Source organism: Tyto alba, unplaced genomic scaffold (genome assembly GCF_018691265.1).
Source record: "Tyto alba isolate M040663 unplaced genomic scaffold, T.alba_DEE_v4.0 Super-Scaffold_22, whole genome shotgun sequence".
NCBI classification, from domain to species: domain Eukaryota; kingdom Metazoa; phylum Chordata; class Aves; order Strigiformes; family Tytonidae; genus Tyto; species Tyto alba.
This window is the reverse complement of record NW_024881296.1, coordinates 3902975-3926792: the sequence shown is the minus strand read 5'-3', so window position 1 is coordinate 3926792 and position 23818 is coordinate 3902975. Positions and strand designations below refer to the sequence as shown.

Below are 23818 nucleotides of genomic sequence, written 5' to 3'. Positions count from 1 at the left end.
TGCTAAGCAGTCTTTCCTACCTTTTGCTGTGCAGCTGATGACAGTGAGGAAGGCTGGTCACCATGGTCAGACTGGACAAAGTGCTCAGTTACCTGTGGCTCTGGGACTCAGATGCGAGGAAGGTCGTGTGATGTCACCAGGAGTGCTTGTACAGGCCCACACATCCAGACAAGGATGTGCAGCTTTAAGAAATGTGACCATCGCAGTAAGTAATAAAATTTCTCTGTTTTTTAAAGCTTTTTGGACATTTCTAAGCAAAACCAAGCTTATTCTGCTTTTCCTATGAATGCTCACTAGTCAGGACAGTATGTATTTGAACATTCATATATGTATAATTAACTATCATTAGGTTCTTTGTCATCTCCCCTCTTTCAAATATTTCTCATTTTCCTGACAATTTAATAGGTGTGTACATTCTGGGCTCAGCTGTTAACAAAAGGTAGTGGGTGATCTTTTCTTTAACATTATGAACTGAAGTCTCTTGCTTGAAATCAGTTTGGAGACAATGCTCAGTTCATAATCATGATACATGAGGCCACATTTTGATCTACCATTCATTCATGATTATTGATCCATTCCATTAGCTTAGTAGTGTTTAGAAATACAGTAATCATAGAATAATTTTTCAAAATATCAAACTGCTTTTATATTCAAGGCACTTAGAAGGGTCATACTCTGTCTGAAGAGCTGCACTTAATATTATTGCAAGTAGCTGCTATATCAAGGCTACTGTAGTACATCAGGCTATTGCTGAAGCTGCCAGATGTCCAAATGTGCGTTTTAAACAAGTGTTTGTTTCATTGGAACAAGTTTTTTTTAAGTAAAATGCCTGACATCCATGTTAGTCATATGTTGGTCACTGAGATTCTTAAGAAAGCTGTGCTTGAATGCCTGTGCTGACATGCTGGGCTTTGAAAGTGGCAGTGGTAGAAAAGAGATGGGACATTCATCAGATATAGTGAGAGGCTTATTAGAAGGTTAACTTCACAAGCAAGTTTGTCTTACCATTGCAGATGGGCTATTTCCTTGAGTTTTGCTTTTTTCTCTGACAGTACGTCAAGATGGTGGCTGGAGTCATTGGTCTCCCTGGTCTTCCTGTTCAGTTACCTGTGGAGTAGGAAATATCACCCGCATCCGCCTCTGCAACTCCCCTATCCCCCAGATGGGTGGGCAAAACTGTGTGGGAAATGGGCGTGAAACAGAGAAGTGTGAGAAGGCTCCATGTCCAGGTATGTCTTTAGTCTTGAATCCAAGGTGACGCAATAGTATTCCAGCTGAATTTCTTTTCTTTATTTAGATCTAAATTGAAGTGAAATTGTGTGATGGAAAATGTAACTTGTAGTCTAGGAGTGAAATAACACACAAGCATGCTTTTAAAATTAAGACAATGCAGTCAGAGGTTTTGTAAACCGCTCAGATTATGATTTGGCTTTAAATATTAAAAGTTTGAGAATTTAGTTTTATAGCTTAATGATTTATCTCTGCATATCAAAAATAGAAACACTTTCTGTCTAAAAGGAAGATGATACTGTACATGTTAGGAATAGACATGCAGTCGCCTATTAGCCAGGTATTTTTGAAAGTATGCATACATATTTTGCACATATTCAACACATTTAATTATTATTCTTCCATCCTTATCTACACTTCCAAGCCTTTTTTAGAGACCATTCAGCCCACTCACTTTCACTTTCCTTTCAAATAATTTTTACTCACTCTTTTGCCTTTGTATATCTTTCTTCGTTCCCTCCTCTGTTCAGGCTTTCTGTTCTACTTATGGGATGTGAGCTTGAAACTGATGTCAAGCTTCTAACCCAATAGCACTTAAATAGTTATACGCATTTCATCTATTTTTTGATCTACCTGTGAATACAAAATTAGTGAAAAGGTTATTTATTTAAGGACACACACCATTGCCTTTTTTTTTTTTTTTGCAGTACCAAGAACAAACAGAGTTTGGTTCAAAGATGTTAGTATTTCATGAAAAGTGAAGATTAATGGCAATGCTATCAGTAGAGTTCTAAGAATATAAAATGTGCAGAAGAATCATTGAAATAAGTTATTTATATTGAGTCAAGCGATACTATTGAGAATACACTGAGTGAATTACAAAACAAGAATAATAGCTGCAACCTTACCAAGTCTAGTGTTGTCATAAAAAAAAAAAAAAAAGCCAGAGAGCTCAGGTTTGGCTCAGAAGTTTGTATCCTGTGATCTTACTCTGCTTTCTGTATAAAATGAAAGCTTCGTAGGGAGCTTTGAAGGCATTGACCTTGTTTTGATCAACTTAGATGGAAATTCACCATGGCCAGTGGTCATGGCATGTTGTTTTGAATTATTGGCAAAAAAAAAACACCTATAAAGCAGTTGGGTGGTTTTTATTTGTTTGTGTCTGAAATATTACTATCTCAGTGTGAGGCTTTGCCAACGTCTTTCTTTCTATGTGCATAGTGAGAAACTGTCTCCAGTCAGGGATCTGAAGAAAGGGTTGTTGTTGTTGGCACCAAATGTTGACCCCAGTATATTGCCTGTGATGCTCTTCTCTCTTCTGCATATTCTAGTGAATGGCCAGTGGGGTCCTTGGTCTCCATGGTCTGCCTGCACTGTTACCTGTGGGGGAGGAATTCGTGAGAGATCTCGCCTCTGTAACAGTCCAGAGCCACAGTATGGAGGAAAGCCATGTGTGGGAGATACCAAGCAACATGATATGTGCAATAAGAAGGATTGCCCAATTGGTTGGTATTTAGTCATTCTTTATTCAGACTGAGTAATTATTATTGTTTTATTTCTTTAATGGAGAATTATGAATTCACACTACAGAAATCTACTAATTACACCTTTGTTTCAAGAAAGCATATTTAACTATTTTGGGTGCTGTTTAGATCAGTGGGATTTTATATATATTCTTAATACTCTCTTCTTCTGAACAAGGATGCATTTCTTAAACAGGGCTTCAGTATGCTGTGAGGTATACAACTGGACGTAGCAATCTGTAATATTTTCAGATTAAATCAATAGTATATTTAATGTTTAATAACCCTAATTCTAAGGGTTTTTATAAGAGACTGTTGCATCAGATGGGATTTAAGCTAATAGACAGAGAGTATCTGTTTCTTAAATGAAGTTTTACATGCCTTTTATGCTCCTAACCTAATTTATTATTTGTCCTTGTCAGATGGATGTTTGTCAAACCCTTGCTTTCCTGGAGCAGAATGCAACAGTTATCCAGATGGCTCTTGGTCATGTGGGCCATGCCCAGCAGGTTACCTTGGCAATGGTACTGTCTGTGAGGATCTTGATGAGGTATTGACCTTGTTTCCATTAACATCAGGAAATTGCTGTCAAATTTTCATTATTTGGGAATTACAGTCATCTACTTGGTTTCTCCTTTCTTTCTTTTCCTGCAGTGTATAGCTGTGTCAGATGTTTGCTTTAAGGTGAATCAAGTCCATCGCTGTGTGAACACAAATCCAGGTTTCCACTGCTTGCCCTGTCCTCCACGCTATAAAGGCAGTCAGCCCTACGGGGTAGGGCTGGAAGTTGCCAAGACAGAAAAGCAAGTAAGTGATGTTGAAGAGAATTTGATGGCTTTGAAACTGAATAATTCTCACCTGAAAATACCTGTGAATGAAAGCATGTGATAAACTTGGGTACCAAACAAAGATAACCTGAAATAGATAACTGCTATTCCAGGGTATATTTTGGTTTGTGTAACAAAACACTGAATTTGGGCTTGGATATTTTTAAGGGTTTTATTTTCTCTAGGCATCTGCACACTTGCACCAAATGAATGTAAAATACGAGGATCAATCATTCCCCTGCTCTGCACTCCTTTCTCTCAGACGTATGTTCCTGGTCTGGGGACTGGAAACAGAAGAATCAGGCTTGTTCTCTCCATAAATATAATGCTGTTAATGTGGATGTCATCAGACATATGTCTGAAGTTCTCACTCCCTGAATTCCATTGGGCCAACACCTGTCAGTGGTGAAGGACAGAAGGAAGTGGAAGTGATATTGAAGGCTATGGTTTGATAGGCAAGACAAAAACATTAAAACGGATGTCATGGAATGCCTTCTCTTTGCTGTTGAATCAATCTGTGGTTGGTTCAACATGTGAAGTCTAAATATAAAATATCTGTGTAAGAATCTCAGATACTGTCAGTGAAAATAAGCAAAGTGATAAGAAAGTGGTAATGAAACTTCTGGAGGGGAATGTGAGAATTCACTAGGGTCTCTGATCTAAGAAAATAAGATAGTCCTTGCATACTGACAGGCAGAATGCTAAAGGAAAGATGTGAATAGTCTACTCTGTTTCAGTTAATTTCTGGGGATTAATGACATCTGGAAAGAAGCCGACAGAGTTCTGAAAATGTTAATCACTTTAATTGCTTTTTGAATAATGTCCAGTTTTTCCTGTGGTTTGTTTTAATTATTTTCATTGTACACATTGTCTGGAGTTGTGAACTGGCAGAGCAGTATGACTTACTGACCACTATTAAAACAAAGTTCCTGTCTTTAGGCATCTAAATAATTGGCCTGATTTTGACAAAGTTGAGGCACACGCAGCTTGCTGTGAATATCATCAGGTTTCAGTGAGTATGCTCTATTTGTTACAGGTCTGTGAACCTGAGAATCCATGCAAGGACAAGACACACAGCTGCCATAAGTCTGCAGAGTGCATTTATCTGGGCCATTTCAGTGATCCTATGTACAAATGTGAATGTAGGACAGGTTATGCTGGCGATGGACGCATCTGTGGTGAGGATTCGGATTTGGATGGCTGGCCTAATAATAACTTGGTCTGCGCTGCTAATGCAACATATCATTGTGTGAAGGTAAGTAAAAAAAAATGATAAAAATGCTACACCATAACCAAATTTTCTTTTTTTTTGTTTCCTAAATATTTGTGAATAACAATTTTCAGCATCAGGCTGGTGGTTGCTTTCATTCATCTTTGACTGTTACAGCATGCTCATTTTCTAGGAGATGCTGTGAAATTTGTATTCACTTAACACTAGATGCAGTAAGGGATTCTCAAAATAAAATCTAGAGTCCCCTGCTTTGGATTTCTTCATCCTCAGACTACATGGAAGGTTGGGATGCCTGTGAATAGAGTTAGCACACAGAGCAGGAGCTGCCTAAAGCATGGGTCTGGAGCACACTGTGAGAACTAAACATGAATCTATGGGTGCGGGTGAGTATGAAAATCCTACCTGCAAGGTTTGCGTCAAGACACTGACAGCCACTTAAGGTCTGCAGTTCAAAATCCTTTCTTGAACTACCCCTTCCTTTCAGAGTTAAGCAGGTCACACTGAAGACTGGATTCAGAGCCTGGGATAATTTTTGGTAATAGGAACCTGAGAGGAATGAATATGAGTAATTAGAGAAGTTCTTACTGCAAAAGCTCAGGGAGGGGATGGGAGATTCAGCCTCTCTTACCCTTCAGAGATACGGAGTCCCAGCTCTCACCCTCCTGAGGGGAATGACCTGCCTGCCACCATTGGCTCTAGACCTGGCAGGGGACTGTTCTCCATTCCTGCTGCAGCTGTGCCATTGTACTGAAAAATAAAACATTACTACACCAAGGAGAAAATAAACATCAGGAAGCCTAAAATTGGTGGTATGTAGGTTTAGCAGTGGGTGCCCACCATGGTGTGTTCCCTGGGACCTGGTTCTGTGCTCATCTGAAGCACAATGTAAGTCTTCCTCAGCTTCATGGTCTGAGGTTCCTGCCAGTGGAAACTGCTCGGGCATGGTGAGCTTGCTTGGATGTCTCATCCTGATGCAGTTAGTGCTGTGCAAAACCAGGCAGAAAGTTGTTCCAGGTCCACCACTTTAACAATGGCTCAAATAGCTGAGGGGTGAAGGCAACCCCCTGACAGGTATGTCCCTGAATCCCAGTTCTGAGTGGGGCCTCACTGATGCTTGACTGACAGGCTCAATACAGAGGGGCATACACTGTTTGAAGCAGCAAATTAAGCAACTGGGATGAAGTGAGCTTTACGTAAGCAGAAGGCATAAGCACATACTCAGTTTTAAATGCCTACCTATGGAACCACTGACAACACTGGATTGAGTACATGCTTTCACTAGGGCAGGTGTTCAAGTATTTTGCTGAATCATTGATTAAAAAATGAGGAAAGACATGCAAAAATGACTGAGTTCTGGACCACTACAGTGGTTAAAAAAACCCCAATACAGATCAAGAGACTAGGAAAGTTTCAAATCAGGCTGTTTGAGAGAATCAGAAGTCACTCAGGTGTAATCCACTTGAAGTTGTGAAACTGGGCTTTATCAGAAGAGTTTCAGACACTGATGGAAATTGGAGCCTCAGATGTCAATCTTCCTCTTTGTAGCTGATCTCTGTTCATTGTGCATCCAGCCAATTCAGCAATTTGCAGTTCATATATTCTTTTGGTTCCTGTGATCAGAAACTGCAACATGTTGACTCAAGTTGTAATCCAAATTATTAGTTTTCATTAAAAACACAACATGCTGAGCCCATTCAGAAAAAAACCTGTTTCCAAAGGTTGATTCGTGGATTCAGTAATATATATGTTGATCTAATAGACACAAATACTTCATTTAAGGGAACACTCCCCCCACAACCTCTCCCTGCCCCCGCCTCCCCTAAAGCTCCCACTGAAAATACCAGGTATTTTCAGGTCCTTATAGTCATTATGAAATATCCCACTTGAGTAATTTGGTTTTAAAAAAGCAAACCAAGGCTTCTTTCCTTGAGCTGATAATGGCTGAAAATTAACTTACTGTCAAAGCAAAGCTATATGAATAAAGAAACTAGTTGTAAAAAATAATAAAAATAAAATCTTAGCAATATCTTTTAGTGTAAATTTCTTTTTCATTCACATGGATGTAGCACTTTTCCATAAGACTTATCATACCAACACACAACTTTGCCAGTAGGTGATCCAAAGAAGCCTAGTTTCCAGTGGGTTTGTGCCTCAAGGTTGAGTTCCCAGGTGGAAGGTGCAATGTCTAATAAGTCCTCTTCCTAATATCTAATAAGACTTTTAGAGTGCGGTGGTAGGATCTCTCTCCTCTAGCCTGTTACCTATTTTTATAATGTTTATAGGAACCTGCTACCCATGAGGTCCCCACCTTACTATGTGATTTGTGTGAAAATGGACTCAAATCTATAGAGAATACGGCGAGACGGGAAAACATATAGATACAAACATACCAAGTGATTGAGCAACCTTCCGCTAATTTCTTTGTTTCAAAAATTTTTTCATGTATCAGCGGTAACCAGTGTTGTGTTGGACAGTCAAGGCTGTTCACAGGTATTTGGTAAAAAAGTGCCATAAAAAAATTGGAATTGCATTGAGATTTTGATATTTATCACAAATTTTCCCATTTTCTTCATCTTAAATTATCTATACCTTTAGAACCACTGAGATTGAAAACAGGGCTAGGAATCTTACTATAATATCAATTTTCTTAGGGTATATGTTACAACAAGGATTTCTGCACTTTGTGGGCAGATTCAGTTTTGGTCTGAGGTAGATACGGAATGTGACCAAAAGTGAGAATAAGAGAGTGGGTTTTTATAGATGTATTTATTTTTAGCCAGTGGTAGAATTGTGATCCATTTTTGGCTGACTAGTATTTTTAAAAGGAACACATGTTAAAAGTTTGGCAAATTATTTCACTTACTTTTTTCAATGTAGCTAAGACGTGCTTATTTAAAATAATCATTCTTTACAAAGCTATGATACAAAATAGATACATTTGCCTTTTATTTTCAAAGCCATGGGAGTGCAAAGATACTCTTTTTCAGAACAGTATAAAGGCAGGTTTTTCAAAACCCTTTCTTACAGTGTTCCCCTTCATTGCTGTGTACTACTTTTGAGCAACTTTGCATATAAATGATTATTTCTGAAGATGATCTCGCTTGTATCTTAATTTTTCTGGAAACCAAACCTGGTCATTTTATTTGTAGTCTTCAAACATACTTCGTGAGTTGTCTATAACAAGCTGATGTAAGAGTACATGTGTGTGCGTGTGGTGTGTTTTTTCTCTGCTAGATGGTTGCATCTAAAGTTTACTGGAAACATCCCTTTAGCAGAAGGACAGATGAGAAATAGAATGATTTGCAGATGTATTTTACTTACTTTACAATATGAAAGCAGCAAATGAACTACTATCTTTGGCAGCAAACAAGCAGGCACTTTAAAAAGTATTTGTGATTGTTCTTGTTTTATAGTCTCTGGTGTACCATATCTACTCTTCTGCCCAGGCAAGTCGTTCTGACATAATGTAAGCATAATGTATTGATTATTTCTTCTGGCCAGGATAACTGCCCCCTTCTGCCTAACTCTGGCCAAGAAGACTTTGATAAAGATGGCAAAGGAGATGCCTGTGATGAGGATGATGACAATGATGGTGTTGAAGATGACAAAGTAAGATGCATTTCTGTGTCCTCTGTACATTTGACCTAAGCATCTGGTTTTAAGGAAAACCGTTACAACAGATGAGAGCTTTAACATTCAGAGCTTCAGCGGAGTTATTCTGCACTGCCTTTCCTGAATGATATCTGGGGCAGAGTAAAGCTGTGTTGTGTCAAAGGAGAGTAGCACTGTGCAGAGCAAGGCAGCTTGGGGAACCTGGGGCTGAATTACGTTCTCCATATCAGTTCTGGGCTCACTTGTGTGCATGAAAACAGTTTCATGGAAAGTGGTACTGGATTTTTTTTTTTTTTTTTTTATTTTTTTTTTATTTTGCAATGAAAGAATGATAGGTCCACTGAATTTTAAAAGCTGGTAAATATTATATCTGAGGTATGTTGGAAATAAATTATGATGAATAACAATAGTTATAGGCACAGCCAGCATCAAGGGGAAATGACAGGAGGGGAAAGTACCTAGCCTAGTTCATACTTTCTTCCTTTAGATCTGCCCACAAGACTGAAATTTGTATACCTGCAGAGCCTAAAAGATAGGCAGTTTGTCTAAATGTGTTCTCCCTGTATATTCAGCAAAAGGAGAGAGGCACCTCTAGGGTGGGCTTCACCCTGCTTTTTCTGAACATTTTTAGGATGAGTGGATTTTTTTTTAGGAATTTACTGTTCCTCTTTAAACAGAATTTACTGTTTTTCTTCAGAGGGAGCCTGGATGCTCTAGAGCTTTAGATGGCTGATGCTGGGTTAGAACTGTGTTTATGGAGCCCCTGTTTGGAATACTTCAAAAACCAAAGAATCATTTGATAAAATAATATGATTTAGTACATGTATTTGAAAAATTGGAGCCAAAAGTTGTTTTATGAACAGTATACAATTTTGACTTGCCTCTATACCTTGTCATTGAGTATATAAAATGTATTTCAGAGGAATTTAAAATGCTGTGCTAAAAAAATTATTTCCTAGTAAATGGCTTTTGCTTTTGCGGAGGAAAAGTAGTTTAAAGATATTTTCCATATGACCTCCCTTTAGATTCCATGACGGTGATGTCACTCTCACTCCCACTGCTTTAGTTTGGTTTCATCCTTCTTTGCTTTCCACACTGACTATTTCCTTGTGCCTGTACAAAAGACCATGTGTCATTTGGTGATGTGTGAAACATTAGAATTTTTGTTCTGGCAGACTTTCAAATTAGGGACTAAACTGAAATGAAATTTTCAGAATTCCACTAAAAAGAACAGTCTCGGGGGAAAAAAATATTTTGGGTCAATTATTTTATTTTATTTAAATTTTGCTTTTTGAAACTTTTCACATTTTATTATCATACACAACCCACAAAAAAAGCCAATTCTTGTTTAAATTATAAAATCAAAATACATGGTTTAAAAGAGATAATTTTGATCATAGTTTGTTCCAAAAAAGTCAGAGTAACAATTCTAGTTTTTTCCAAAAAATATAATATGCAACTGAAGTTGGCCTGATTTTGCAACATGTTCTGACTTTTTAAGAAAACTGCATGTACCAGTGATACACTTCTGTTAGAATATCTGAGTACAGATCCAATTTAAAATGCTTGTTGCTCTCCTACTGAGATATGGAACACATTTTGCATGCCTTGTACAAAACCACAAAAACAGATAGTAGGCCAGCCTGTTCAGATGTCATCCCGTTACCACCAAAATCTTCAGTGTAGGTACAGCTTGTCCACTGAAAAAATAATGGAATAGTATTTTGATTTTCGGCCTCTCTCCCAAAATGAACAGGGAGAGTTACCACTTCATAGTATGTTGAGTTGTCATTTATATTCTGAAATATTCTGATTCTTCTTACTAGGACAATTGCCCTCTTCTGTTCAACCCTCGGCAGTTTGATTATGACAAGGATGAAGTTGGTGACCGCTGTGATAATTGCCCCTATGTGCACAACCCTGCTCAGATTGATACAGATAATAACGGAGAGGGTGACTCATGTGCTGTGGATATTGATGGAGATGGTATGCTTTCAGTTTTGAGAATTAAGTGCTGTTCCACAAGTACATCTTGCTTTATGTCCTGTAAGATGGGCTACCTGCTTTTACACGTGGGATAAATTTGGGTCTAGTAGCTCAAAAACACAGGAGGAGAAAGAGAAGACTGAGGTTCATCTGTCCTTGTGTAGTATAGTTGTCCATAAAGTCCCTAATTGACTACAGTGGATATTATTGAGGAATAAATCACAGCAAGTCTTTTATCAGGGTAATCTTTTAAAAAAAATAAAAATCTTCATCTGTGTTTCAAAGTAATCAGGGTTTAATACAACACTACTGTTCACTTTTTTAGGGAGGGAAAAAACCATCAGAACATCCATGTGGTTAAGACAGTATCTGTAGGAAATTGGTCTGCTTTTCTATGAATTTAATGCAAATCCCACAGTAATTCAAATATACATTTTTGTGTGTCTTAAAATATTATTAAAAGTGTTTTTCATCTACCAGTACATGCCTATGTGACCCAGATTTGATCAGAATTAAGGAGGGGGGAAAACACTTAAATGTCTTTCACAAATCATGTCCCAACAGCATTTCAAATTTATGAGGAACCAGAAGTACTGGAAGCTGAAGAAATCTAGTTTTAGATTTACTTCAGTAACATTTTAAACTTTTGGATGCTTATCTGACTTGAGTATTGTGAAGTCCTCTTACCCTTCTGATCATCAGATTCTTAGCAGTACTCATGGTAGTTCTATATTTGAAGAAAAATGTAACCATATGTTGTTGGCTGAAAGATATGCAAATATCCAGGGACCATATAATGTAGGAAAGGGTCTTTGTATCCTTTCCATACAGATATGCCAACATGTCTTGATTTTTTTTTTTTTTTTTTTTCAACATACTATAATTGTGAAGGAGTTTGTTGGTTGTACAATAAAGTTTCCTGAGGAGGAACAATTTATTTTGAAAATTTAGTATGCTGTATAATAAATGATGCACGTGTTCTGGTAAAATTAAGTTTAGTGCTGAGGCAGCCGAACATTAATGCAGTTGTTCCTATACAAAACTCTTCAGAGATTCAACCATGATAGAGCTTTACATTCTATGCCATTTCTTAGAGTGTGGGAAGAAAATCCAAATGAATTTATTTAAAAACATAAATACCCCACCTCTTTATCTGTTATTCTATGAAAAAGGGTTGAATTCTTAAGACATAATTAGCCCTTACTCTAGCATAATTCCTTAGGAAAATATATATAGAAGATGTTATTATAGCAAAAAAAGTGGAATTGATGCCCTATTTTTTCTTTCTAATATTAGTCTTTTCATTATTTCCTGTTGTAGCATTGGAAAACATATGAACCCCTTAAGAGCTTTACTTCCTTTACTGATGGCTCCTACAGTCTATGGCTGTCTGTTCTGCATGATATATCATTCTGATTTTTTCAATCTTTTGTTCTTTTTTCCCCTCATAGACATTTTTAATGAACGAGATAATTGTCCTTACGTCTATAACACAGACCAGAGCGACACCGATGGTGATGGAGTTGGTGATCAGTGTGATAATTGTCCACTGATGCATAATCCAGATCAGGTAAATGTTAGAGACAATTTCCTTAACGGTAACATCAGAACAAGGGCAAAGGAAAGAGCACAGGAATTGCTGTCAGTCCCTGTTTACTGTAGAGCTGCAGGTTGTCAGATCTCTTTGTATCAGATGAATGGGAAGTAGACTGATGCCTTTCATCAATTTTACAACTTTTGAACTGTTTTCTTGCCCCATGGCAAGTGAATACAGCCTCAGAGCTGCATTTGGTGTGCCTGAGTTTGTTGGTCCATGTGCAGATAAGTAGCATCAGGTATATAGAAGCAATTAGAAAATGTGCTGCCCAGACTGATGCTCCCCTGTGATCTCTAGAATGAGAGCAGTGAAGATCGTGACCAAAGACCTGCCCTGGGAATGTCTTGGGGATCAGGTCTTATGCACTGATAACAGAATAAGTAGCTATTCTAGTTTGAAGTTATGTTTCTGCTTTAAGCATGGGATGTCATCATGATATCACTTGCCTCCAGAGAAGTCCTTGAAGAGAAGTGTTGAGAAATGACGTACCAGGCTATCCATACTTTTGTGTTTATTAACAATAATAAATTTACTCTTTAAATTTTTTTGGGGGTAGACTGATGCAGATAATGACCTTGTTGGTGACCAGTGTGACAACAATGAGGACATAGATGAAGATGGCCACCAGAACAACCAGGATAACTGCCCTTACATCCCCAATGCTAACCAGGCTGATCATGATAAAGATGGTAAAGGAGATGCCTGTGATCCTGATGATGACAATGATGGTGTCCCAGATGACAGGGACAATTGTCGCCTCAGATACAACCCTGAGCAGGAGGACTCTGATGGTAAGAACGATGTCATATGAATTTCTTTGAGTTCTTAGTTCCAATTTTGATCTTGGAGTATTAATATCTGATGAAGAGAAAGACTTCAAACTGAGCTGCTTTTGACATTTGAGACACCATGGACTTCAATGGAACTGAACTGCCCAGTTTGGTCCAGGGTTAGAGCATTAGGAAACCGCTTTGACAAAGGCTCAAACATACATATACTTCTTCATAGAAGAACATCTTCAGCAAACTTGAAAAGAAAAAAATCAGATTTTTTTTTTTTATGCATCTGATTTTAAATTTGTGTTCAAATATTAAAAATCTGGGAAACATTTAAAATAGCTTGAAGTTCAAATATCTTAAAAAATGAAAAATTATCTGCTTTGGTTTCAGAACATGCTATCTTCTGAAAATGAAAATGGAAAAAAAATATGCTTTACTGCTCTGTTTTATTTTGAAAACCAGACTGTTTTTCCAGGTTTTTAAAGTCTAAAATTCTTGTTAATTTGTAACTATTTTTGTAAAAAAGGTTTCTGATCAGGTTTTCTCAAATTTGCTTTATAGATGGCTTTAAATATGTCTTGATGATGTAGATGTCACAGTTTAAGAAAAGGGTACATAATTGTTCTTTTCTCCAGTTCTGTGGTAAAATGTTGCTGGTCACTCTCAAACAGTCCTCTATGCTTGGCAGTTTTTCAGTAATGAAATAGTGATAGTTTTACATCATAAATGTAATTTAGAAAACATTTATGATCCTTTGAAAAACACCATAATATATCTACAAGTAATGGCCCTTGCAATAAATACAGGTGAGAAATTTCTGTTCTGAGTTATACAGCTTGCTGGAATCATTCCATGGTTACACTGGTAAAATTGAAAGCAGAATTTAGTACCTACACAGTATGGTTTTATGAATGTTTAGAAAGACAAAATCTTGAGCCGTGACTAATTTCTTGGTAGGGCAATTGCTGGCAGTAGGAAGTTTCTGGTTGGTAGTTCTTAAATACTTAACCCTTCAGTCCACGTATGTATGCAGAATATTTTTGTATTTGCTAATCTCTGGAATAGCCCCTTAATTTGAGAAATATTCCAGAATAAGGATGCCATCAAACTGGGATAGTTTCCTGTAGTTGTCTGTCACCTAGGTCTTTCAAGGGAGACTACATTTATGTATGGAGTAAGGATTCAAAAAAGCGTAAATTTAAACAGTTTAGCCAGTTCATCGATGTCATTAGCAGCGGGTCCAACAGAAATCTTGGAAAAGTGATAAATAAAGCCAAAAGATGTTCCCACGCTCTTGAAGATGTAAGCTATAGCATATAAGGATGAGGCCCTGGAGAGAGCTTTTGGACGTGGCTGGGTAAACAAACACTTTCAAACTTTCCTTGACAGGGAATCAATGTTGTCAGCAGCAGCTCAGTACCAAATGAATGTCAGCAGGACTTTCAGTGAATAATTAAATTCTCCTGTGACTCAAGAATTACCCCTTTGATATTGGCAAAGGGAATAAAATTGGAAATTAATTCCCTTTTCTCCAGTAAGTACTAAGACAAACAGGTGCAGGAGTACACAGCTGGTCAGGATTTGGATTTCCCCATGGCTGATTGCCAGGGTGGAAAATGGGACCGTTTTACCACGTATCCGAATTTCAGAAAGTCTTTGAGATATTAGATACTTCAACTTTCTCTTAACATTTTTTTTTTTTTGGCTGTTGCCTAAAACTCATTCTGCTTTCTCTCTAAAAGCTTCATACTTGGATAATGCTGTGCTGGTTAGGCATAGTAATGTAGCTTTCCATTTGTCTGTGAAGCAGGTTGATATTGAATGAGCTGGATCACTGCTATTTCCCTTTGTGTTAAATCCCATGTTCTTAGAGCAGTCACAAACACTTTAAAAAAAACAGATGATCAGTTACGTGAGGATAGGAACAAATTAGCTGGCAGTTCTGGTTTTACATTAGTACCCAGTGTAATATCCAGTGGTTTCTGTTGTAGAAGTCAGAGCCGTTTGCAAATTTGTTTCTATACTTGTCTAGCCAACTTTTTCTACTTTATTTTCAAGTGTTTGTACTATTGTATGCCACTGAATAACAGCGGCATTGGCAATGAGATTTTTTCTTTAGATGCCTCCTTTCACCACCTACTATTCAACAAGGCAAGTAACATCTGGTTTTCACCAATATTATGGGTAAATTAAGAAAGGAAATAATTTTTTAATTTTTAAAAAATAGGGAGCTTGGTAAAAGTGTTGAGCAGAAGCGCAACTGTAGCTGAGCTGTATGAATGTATTTTTAGGTTTTCTAAAAAACTTCATGCAATTCATATGACAAAACTTTATTTCGATTCCTCCAAGGCTAGTCCTGTTGGTTACAGTGCTGCTTTCTTTTTTACAATTTCCTCAAGTGCTACAGTTTTTAAGACAAATTTTTCTACCCACAAGTGAGTGACTAAGCACCTATACATATTTTACTGCAATACTGTCCCTCTTTCTGTTGACATAGAGGTGAGACACTTCTGCAATCTGAAGCACCTTAGATTGTTGCTGAAGTAATCTTGACAGAGATGAAAGAGTCTGAAAAAAAGTTTAATACCTTCCATAGTATATAAGGATTTAGTAATATGCAGGAATATTAATTGTTCAATGCTATTGTTTGAGTTCATTTACACGGCACATTAAAATGTGATACTGTATCCACATCTGGGACATATCAAATGGAAAATGTAATGCAAACATTAGTGAATTACATCAACACAGCAGACTTCCAACTTTTCCCACCCTGATTCCAAAGCAACGTATAGACTGGAGCCAGATTGATCACTGTCATAAACCACTGACAGGACAGTTTTATTAACAACCATTTGGCCCTGATCTAAATTAGTGACTACTTCCAGTCATTACCAGCAACATTTCAAATGGACTTTGAGAGAATGAAGCTTTCTTTGGAGTCATCTGCAGCTTTCTTTGAGAAATAAGAGAATAACATACTCATGTATCATAAATTTCTTCCATCAGTGTGAAAGCTGTTAGGAAGGCTGGATAAATTGCTAAAAATTGCATTTGCTTATTCACATTGCTTATAGGTGATGGCAGAGGGGATATTTGCAAAGATGACTTTGACAATGACAATGTCCCAGATATTTATGATGTATGCCCTGAAAACAATGCCATCAGTGAAACTGATTTCAGAAAGTTCCAGATGGTCCCTCTGGATCCCAAGGGAACAGCTCAGATTGATCCCAACTGGGTTATTCGCCACCAAGGCAAGGAACTGGTGCAGACTGCCAACTCTGATCCTGGAATAGCTGTAGGTGAGTAGCAGATGTCAGCCATCATCTTTGGAAAAGTAACCAGTGATCTGGTGATGAAGAGAAACCAAAAAAAAAGTAGATAAGCACACCTTTTTGGTGCTGCGAGGTTTGGACTGATACACAGGGACAGTGTATATGCCCAGATCAAAACCAGCTCAATGTCCTTTGCTTTTGACCATTCATCTCATCACTGACTGTAACTGTTAAAGAACTTGATACAAGTATAGTGCCTGCTGTCTTCAATGCCCCTTGTAAACAACTTATTTCTCTCCAGAAGCTTCCATGCAATAGGTGGGCAAGTGTAATTACCTCCTCTCCTACAAGTAAAGGAACTGAAGAAGATAGTTTATGACTCCTGGCAAAACTCAGAATAGAGCTGGAACTCTTGGGTGTGGGCGACTGGACTCAGCATTGTAACTCAATGGTTTGTCTCTTTTGTCCTCTCCCAGGCTATGATGAGTTCAGCTCTGTTGACTTCAGTGGGACATTCTATGTTAACACAGACCGCGATGATGACTATGCCGGCTTTGTGTTTGGCTACCAGTCCAGCAGTCGGTTTTATGTTCTGATGTGGAAGCAGGTCACTCAGACCTACTGGGAGGACAAACCCACCAGGGCTTATGGCTATTCTGGTGTGTCACTCAAAGTAGTGAATTCAACAACTGGTACTGGTGAACACTTGAGAAATGCTCTCTGGCACACAGGAAACACCCCTGGACAGGTGAGAGATTTAAAACTTCAGGCCAACAATGCATGACTAATATTTTAAAAAGAAGGGAGGTGTCTCAAAAAGAGTTTCCTTTCACACCTCAATTTTTGCAGACGTTTATCAGCTTTTCTTCAATCCCTGTATCACTGGTGTCAATAATAACATTTGCATTGCGTTTCAAAGAAAACATTACACATATAAAAGATTATGAATGGAAAAAATTGCATGTATAAAAAGGAAGATGTGGTGTGGTCCGAAGAAAAAAGTGAGAAGTCTCAGTTATCCACAAATCCTTTGTGACCTCTGTATTCGCACTTGCTTCTTTAGTATTCCAGCTTGTTTGAATTATACGTGGTTTAGAGTTCAGTAACCAGTGATAGCCAAAGACAAAAGAAATGAAAACAAAGAGAGAAAAACTGCTGCTGTTCCAAACAGGGCTCAGCCATGGAAGAAACTTGTGCCTTTTGGAAATTAAGTTAGTGAGGCTTCACATGCGGATAGGAATTTCACACTTCAGAGCTTGCAGGAAAAGGACCTTGACTGGGTGTGAGATATTTCAAAGGGCAGGCCACAGGCAGTAACATCTGTGCAATCTGCAGTCCCCCTCCTTTTGTGGAGGCACTCAGACAGATAGGAGAAGCATCACTGACTCTGGTAGTGTGGGTATGTGTGTGCAAACAGGGGCAGGGCTTCTTAAGGGAAGTTTGGTTCAATGCTGTAATGGTTTTCAGTGACACCAACTATGAAACCACAGATGAGTAACTGATCAATAATTTAAGACAAATTTTCATTACTCTCACTCTATAAAAGGGGTCTGCTGATCATACCATCAAGTGTTAAACAGTATTCTCAGTCTCATGCTCAGCAGCAAATAAGCTTTGGCCGCATGTACAGTTACATAGTGGATGTAGTTACTGGAGCACAGTCTGTTTCTAATAAGGCATTTGTATTCCTACTGTAGGTGCGTACTTTGTGGCATGATCCCAAGAACATTGGCTGGAAAGATTATACTGCTTACAGGTGGCATTTGATTCACAGGCCTAAAACGGGATTAATAAAGTAAGAAAAGTTTCTGCACCTCTGTATTTTCTAGTAGCAAAACTTTTGTCTGTGTTGATAAAGGAGCTATGTTATCAGTTTCTTTGTTAGTTCTGATGATACTTGCGTGACAGTTTGTTCCAGTATTTTGGGGACATTGTATCTTTAGAATAAGTTATTTTCCTTTTTCCTTTTCAGATGTATTTAATTTAGTCTGGATGGTTCAATATTTACATCAGCTAAATATTCTTAAATTAAAGAAAAAAAAAATTCTTCCTCCATAGCTCTTCTGTAAAGGGACCAAAAATTCCTGAGCAAAACTCAAAGCAAGATTAGAACACAAGATTCCTCCCGAGCCTCTGGAATTTTAATGAATGAAATTAACTAGAAACATCAGAATTGCCACAGGGAAATAGACCAATGGCCTGTCTACTTCAGCATCCTGTCTCTCATAGTGGCTTATACAAGTTGCTGCAGAAGTAGCCATGAGCACATCTGTAATACATACAACAAGGAGCTATGGCATATGACTTTCCTTAGAGTCCAGCTGTTTATCTGATGTTCCAAACAGTGAGCATTTACTGTCCATGTTAATTTTATCTTCTACTAACTAACTGTAAAGGATGTTTTTCATGGGGCAGAGTCTGACCTTACCTCTTAAGGTCTTGTTTGTGCTTATGAGCAGGGGAGTTTCATTTGGCTGTGAAAGACAAAGGTAGAGGAATTTAGATAGACTAAATTCTTAAGTTATCTGTTTCTGGAAAAGAAGAGTTCCTCTATACATCAAAGAATTGCAGTGCAAAGCATTGACTGATACAGGTCAAAAGGAAACCTGACTTTTTCATACATGTTGCTGTTAACCTGTATCTTCCTTTGCAGAATCTACTTAGTATCAGACAAAGTGTGTTTCAACTGGTATCCCTTTAGATTAATCTACCATAACAAATCCTATGGTCCAAGCATTAAATTCCTTTATTCTTTGGGGCATTTTTTAGAAAATAAATACTTTTGATTATTTCACTAATATAGCCATTAAACCATTTTATTTGTACAGAGATAGCAATCTTGTATTAACATGATTAGAGGTGTGTTGTTTTTTTTTTTTTGGTCAGGATATGTAATTTATTGAACTATTCCCATATGATTTTGCTCTTGAAATTTTGAGAATTATGTTGAATGGGGTTACACGAACATAAAAATGTGTCGTTCTTTTTGCTGTTCTTTTTACCATCCATTAAATACTGTTTTCAAGGAGCAGTTTCATACATGCCTTTGGGCAGCTTTCAGAAAACAGCACACTTCAAGGTAGAGGAGAAATCTGTCCCTAACCTTTGAGTTACAGGAAGTTGCTCAACTGTGTTCATCCTTATGTGAAGCCATCCTGCTTTGCATAACTAATATATTGTCAACTGAAGCAGGACCGTAATCACTTCTTCCAGAGACCACTCTAGTTAGCAGACTATAGACACATCTCTCATTTGGCCTAAAAGGTATTTTAAGATACTAGGAGCCTAAGAACCTTGATTATCTCAAAGTCTCCCATGAGAAGTAGAGAACCCAGTTTCAAGAAACTGCAGTCTATCTGACAGAGAAGGAAAATGAAGAGACATCTTTAGAGGTCCTTTGGCTCCAGGGTGAATGCTTGAAACACTACCAAAAAAACACCCAAACCAAAAATCCTCCAAGTTCTCCTTCTTTTCTAATTTATTAGTAGTCTATCTGTTTGTGTCCAAATCCTTCCAGCTTTCATTAAGCTCTTAAAAAGTCTGAAACTGAGATTCAGCATGTCTCCAATTAATGTTTTGTTTGACTTTAAGGGGATGGTTCTTCCGTTTTCTGATGTTGGCCCTTGCACCTAAAGTCAGATATATCATCTGTTCACATAGCTGTAAAAATGATTTTGCTAAGTGGTGTGGTGAGGTCTTGTGCTAACCTCTGCGTTCACAGGGACAGGGGCTTATCAGTGTATATGACATGGTTCATTCCAGGAGACATGACTGTTCTAAATAAAGAATTGGGAAATCTTTTGCAGATGGTGTCCATAAAATTACTTATGGAACTGCTCCACTGCTTCTGATTAATGTGTTATGGCTGCCAGCTAGGTAGATGTGAGATAGAGATGAGAAGTGATCCTTACAATGAAGTTGGATTTTCTGATGCCTTGTTAAATTAATTCTGTTTCAGTTCTTCAGTACTGTTAGCAGCCCTTAGCACTGGACACTGCATCATCCTCCTTGACTAATTTAAATTATGTTGTTCTTTACAGAGTTTTAGTGTATGAAGGGAAACAAGTCATGGTGGATTCTGGACCGATTTATGATACAACCTTTGCTGGTGGACGATTAGGTCTTTTTGTCTTCTCTCAAGAGATGGTCTATTTCTCTGACCTCAAATATGAATGCAGAGGTTAGTTACAGATGATGTCTGGAAAATGCTGAAGCCTTTGATAACTTGTGGAACAAGCACAAAATATGGAAATTACAAGTATCCTCTAATTACTGAAAGTAATCTGTAATATCACAGCATAGAGTAAACCTTGATTTGTTGAAATACCATGAATGCCCTTTGCCCCAATAACAATCTCAATTTGAATAACAAAACCCAGATGTTTAATACTACCCACCTGGAAAAAATGAGATAGAAATCTCTGAGCGAGATACACGCTTAGAATTCTCTCTGTATAATCACTTTCCTTTGAAGGCTATTTCAGTGTGTCCTGCGGGCAAAGAGCTACTTCCGGATCACTCCTCTTTCAAGAGGCATGAAGGAGAGAGCAGATATTTTTAACGAGTATGTCTGTCTGTAGTGCCTTGTCCAAAATGTTTTTAAATACATAAAATGTTTTCTCAGGTTTATCTTACATATGATTTTTTTTATATATACATTTAGATACATAGGTGCACATATGCATATGTGTGTGTCTCTAAATAGGCAGATAAATATCTATTTTTATATAAATGTCCTCACATTTGTTGGAAAATGCAGAACAGGAAACATTGTGCTGCATCCCTATCCTGTATCATAATGGATCTCTGCTCTTGTATGATTGAATTCCTAACCAGATAAAATAACCACAGTTAATACCTTTTTTTTCTTCCCATTTCTTTCAGATGCTTGAGCAATGGTTGCTGCATTACCAGCAAAGTACTGTAAATGCTATGCAACCTAGACACCTCAGTACACCCTGGTACTCCCAGTTTCTATTCTTGTGTACCTCCTGTCCTCTGTCCTCGTGCTCCACTCACCAGGTACCTCCCTACTGCCAGGAGTGCCTCAGCCATCCCTCCACGCAAGTGCCTTCTCACAGACAGGACTAATGAAACCTAAACGTGAGCGTCCAACCCACCACTGAAGCAAAAGCAGATTGATACATTAGAACACTTTTGTAGAGTGAAAACTTGACATGTTTGTTTATTTGCCTTTTTAAAGGAATGACGTTTACATATAAAAATGTAATTACTTAATGTATTTATATATATATATGGAGAATAAGAGGGAGGTGATGATTATCAGTCATTGTCTTTAAGTGAGGAAAAATGTGTTTGAATAACTTAGGTGTATGGTTGACACTTCTTTGCTCTGATCAGGACTGGACTTCAGTAACACAAAGCCTCTGGGTCTAATTTTAACAAAGTGATGGAGGGCCACACCAACAGTATCTATAACAATGAAAATGCCTTTGGATAATAAAGTAAAGATCAATTATGAAGATTTCTTGATCCAAAAAGATGTTCTTTAGCTGATGAGGATGCTATTAACACCCATTAAAATTACAGTTGTTAAAAATGTCAGATTTACACCTAATGCATTGTCTAGTAGAGTCAAAATTCAGGCCAAACAAAATTGAACTAGAAACTCCCATGTGAAATGAACGAATGATTCATTTAAACATCCAAAGCTATCGCTATTGTCTGACTTTGAGAAAATTATTTCCAGTTGTTCCATTTCCGTCATATTTTGCATTCCCTTGTAATAAAGACTATACCATGACCATGTGGAGCAAAATGAACCTGAACCACTTTCCCACCTCTGCAAAAAGCACTTTGACATCCTGAATCCTGATGTGGGTTTTTGAAAAGGTGGCAACGCCACTACTGCTTAATTTGGTAACATATGAATTTAAGGTTCCATTTATGAATATTTTGTTAGTATTTATTATGATTATCACACAGCTACCTTCTCTGATAATTTATTTTAAAGCATGTCCTATAATGCATCAGTAATACATTCACAAATAATGATATTTTGAAGCTGTTTTAATAAGTGTATCACAATATGTAGATATTGTCAAAGCATGGTAAACACTTAAGTATAGTTTCATGGGTTATATTCATGTATGCTTTAAAGTTAAATGAATAATAATAAGGGATTTATAAATGGAACCTTAATATATATCCAGTTACCCTAATTTTAATATTTTGTACTATTACCTATGTCTGCTGTATATAGGACTTCTTAAATAATGCTGAAGGGATACCAGTGTTTATTCTAAACAGATACAACAGTTACTCAGATATACAATAGTATAAACATGTTTAACTTTTTTGTTTTGTTTAAGTTGTATGAGCTTTGTTCACAAAAAGAACACATGCTGGTGTAATTTTATTCATAGATGGGTTTACTAATGGAATATGCAGTACCTCTGCCTTCTTATAGGGCACAGTGAGCTAAATGTTGAATCAACTTTTTCTCCCTTGAAATAGATTTTGTTGCTATATTCATTAGAAAGGAATACACAGTTGCTGGCTTTATTGCACATTTTATAATGTTCATATTATCAAATAATTTTTTTTTGTTTCAATTTTGTTTTGTTCCTGTTTTGTTTGTTTTTTGTTTTTTCCCAAATCCTCTTCATGAGGTTCTTAAATGTTTCAGTTTCTTACTTTTGGTGTTTCAGACTGTATCCCCAAGTCCCAAGCAGAAGGGAGGGTGACTTCATTAAATGTAATGATTGTAATGGCTGTGTAGGGTTTTTTGTTTTGTCAGAGAGAGACATCAGTGTGGGGATGAAGATGTTAATATTTGGACTGTATCATACTTTTCCTATTCTATGTAAATTATTTATGATGTTTTTTTAATTTCTTTTTCATTTTTTTTCCTTGCAAGTATGTGTGAGAGAGTGAGATCAATGAAATTTCATTTTGTTTTGCCAAAGATTGTAAATAATTATTTATTTGTTTACATGGGCGGAACTTTATCATTTAACGTCCTAATTCATTTAGTCAGATCCTCATTTATATATATATATATTATATATATTTTAAGAAATTAATGATAGGAAATAAACTGTAAAAAGGTTTTATAAACAAAATTCTCTTTACCTTTTTTATAGTTAAAATGTTTCTTTAAAGAAAATATTCCATTCCCCAAAGCCCTTAGTTAAATAAGCCTCTTGCCTTGCTATAAACCAGTTCATTTCAAGCAAACCAGGAAATGTGTTGCTTAGTTACAAGTCACTGCCTTATAAGGTTGTAAACAGCAGGTTTCCTAGTCTCTCTGACAAGACATCATTCCCCATGAAGTCTTTATCTGGGAAACTATCCCAAGTTTTATTTATGGCATTGCAACTGAGAAATTTTGGTCCTGCTTCTTTTTTTTTTTTTTTTTTTCTTTTTTGCTGGACTCATACACACATTCTGTGTATTGTGTCTTGGCTGATGTGTTGATGTGTTTGAACAAATATACAATCCTATTCTCTAACTGCTTCTGCTGTGAGTCCCATCTGAGTCACTGGGATTCATTGCTGTGAGTGAGGATTGCCTTCCTGCTGGAGAATTTCAGGAACCAGTGAATTATTTCTAACCAAACAGAATTAAATACAAGATAAAATTCTTAGCACGAGAGATCTTTGCCATGAGTATGACCTGCTCCCAGGGAGGGGAATTTGAATTGCACTAGGAAAAGTAAGAATGCCCATCATACCAAAATGTCACTTTTGAGATGTGAACTCAAGTCATATTCTCTTATACATATCCCAACTA

The 23818-nt window shown here is 37.2% G+C and overlaps 1 protein-coding gene across 1 annotated transcript in view; it reads left to right on the top strand.

Moving 5' to 3' along the window:
• The window catches only part of THBS2 (thrombospondin 2), a 35146-nt gene extending 11609 nt beyond the window's left edge, over window positions 1-23537 (top strand). The window contains exons 8-22 of the mRNA XM_032987292.2: window positions 35-205; window positions 1053-1229; window positions 2562-2735; window positions 3176-3303; window positions 3408-3560; window positions 4617-4835; window positions 8313-8420; window positions 10250-10409; window positions 11861-11979; window positions 12563-12797; window positions 15863-16090; window positions 16540-16811; window positions 17761-17858; window positions 20104-20243; window positions 20948-23537. Of these exons, the coding sequence (XP_032843183.1) occupies window positions 35-205; window positions 1053-1229; window positions 2562-2735; window positions 3176-3303; window positions 3408-3560; window positions 4617-4835; window positions 8313-8420; window positions 10250-10409; window positions 11861-11979; window positions 12563-12797; window positions 15863-16090; window positions 16540-16811; window positions 17761-17858; window positions 20104-20243; window positions 20948-20955 (2390 nt within the window). The 3' untranslated portion in view covers window positions 20956-23537. The remainder of the gene's footprint in view (window positions 1-34; window positions 206-1052; window positions 1230-2561; window positions 2736-3175; window positions 3304-3407; window positions 3561-4616; window positions 4836-8312; window positions 8421-10249; window positions 10410-11860; window positions 11980-12562; window positions 12798-15862; window positions 16091-16539; window positions 16812-17760; window positions 17859-20103; window positions 20244-20947) is intronic.
• The last annotated feature ends 281 nt before the right edge of the window (window positions 23538-23818 follow it).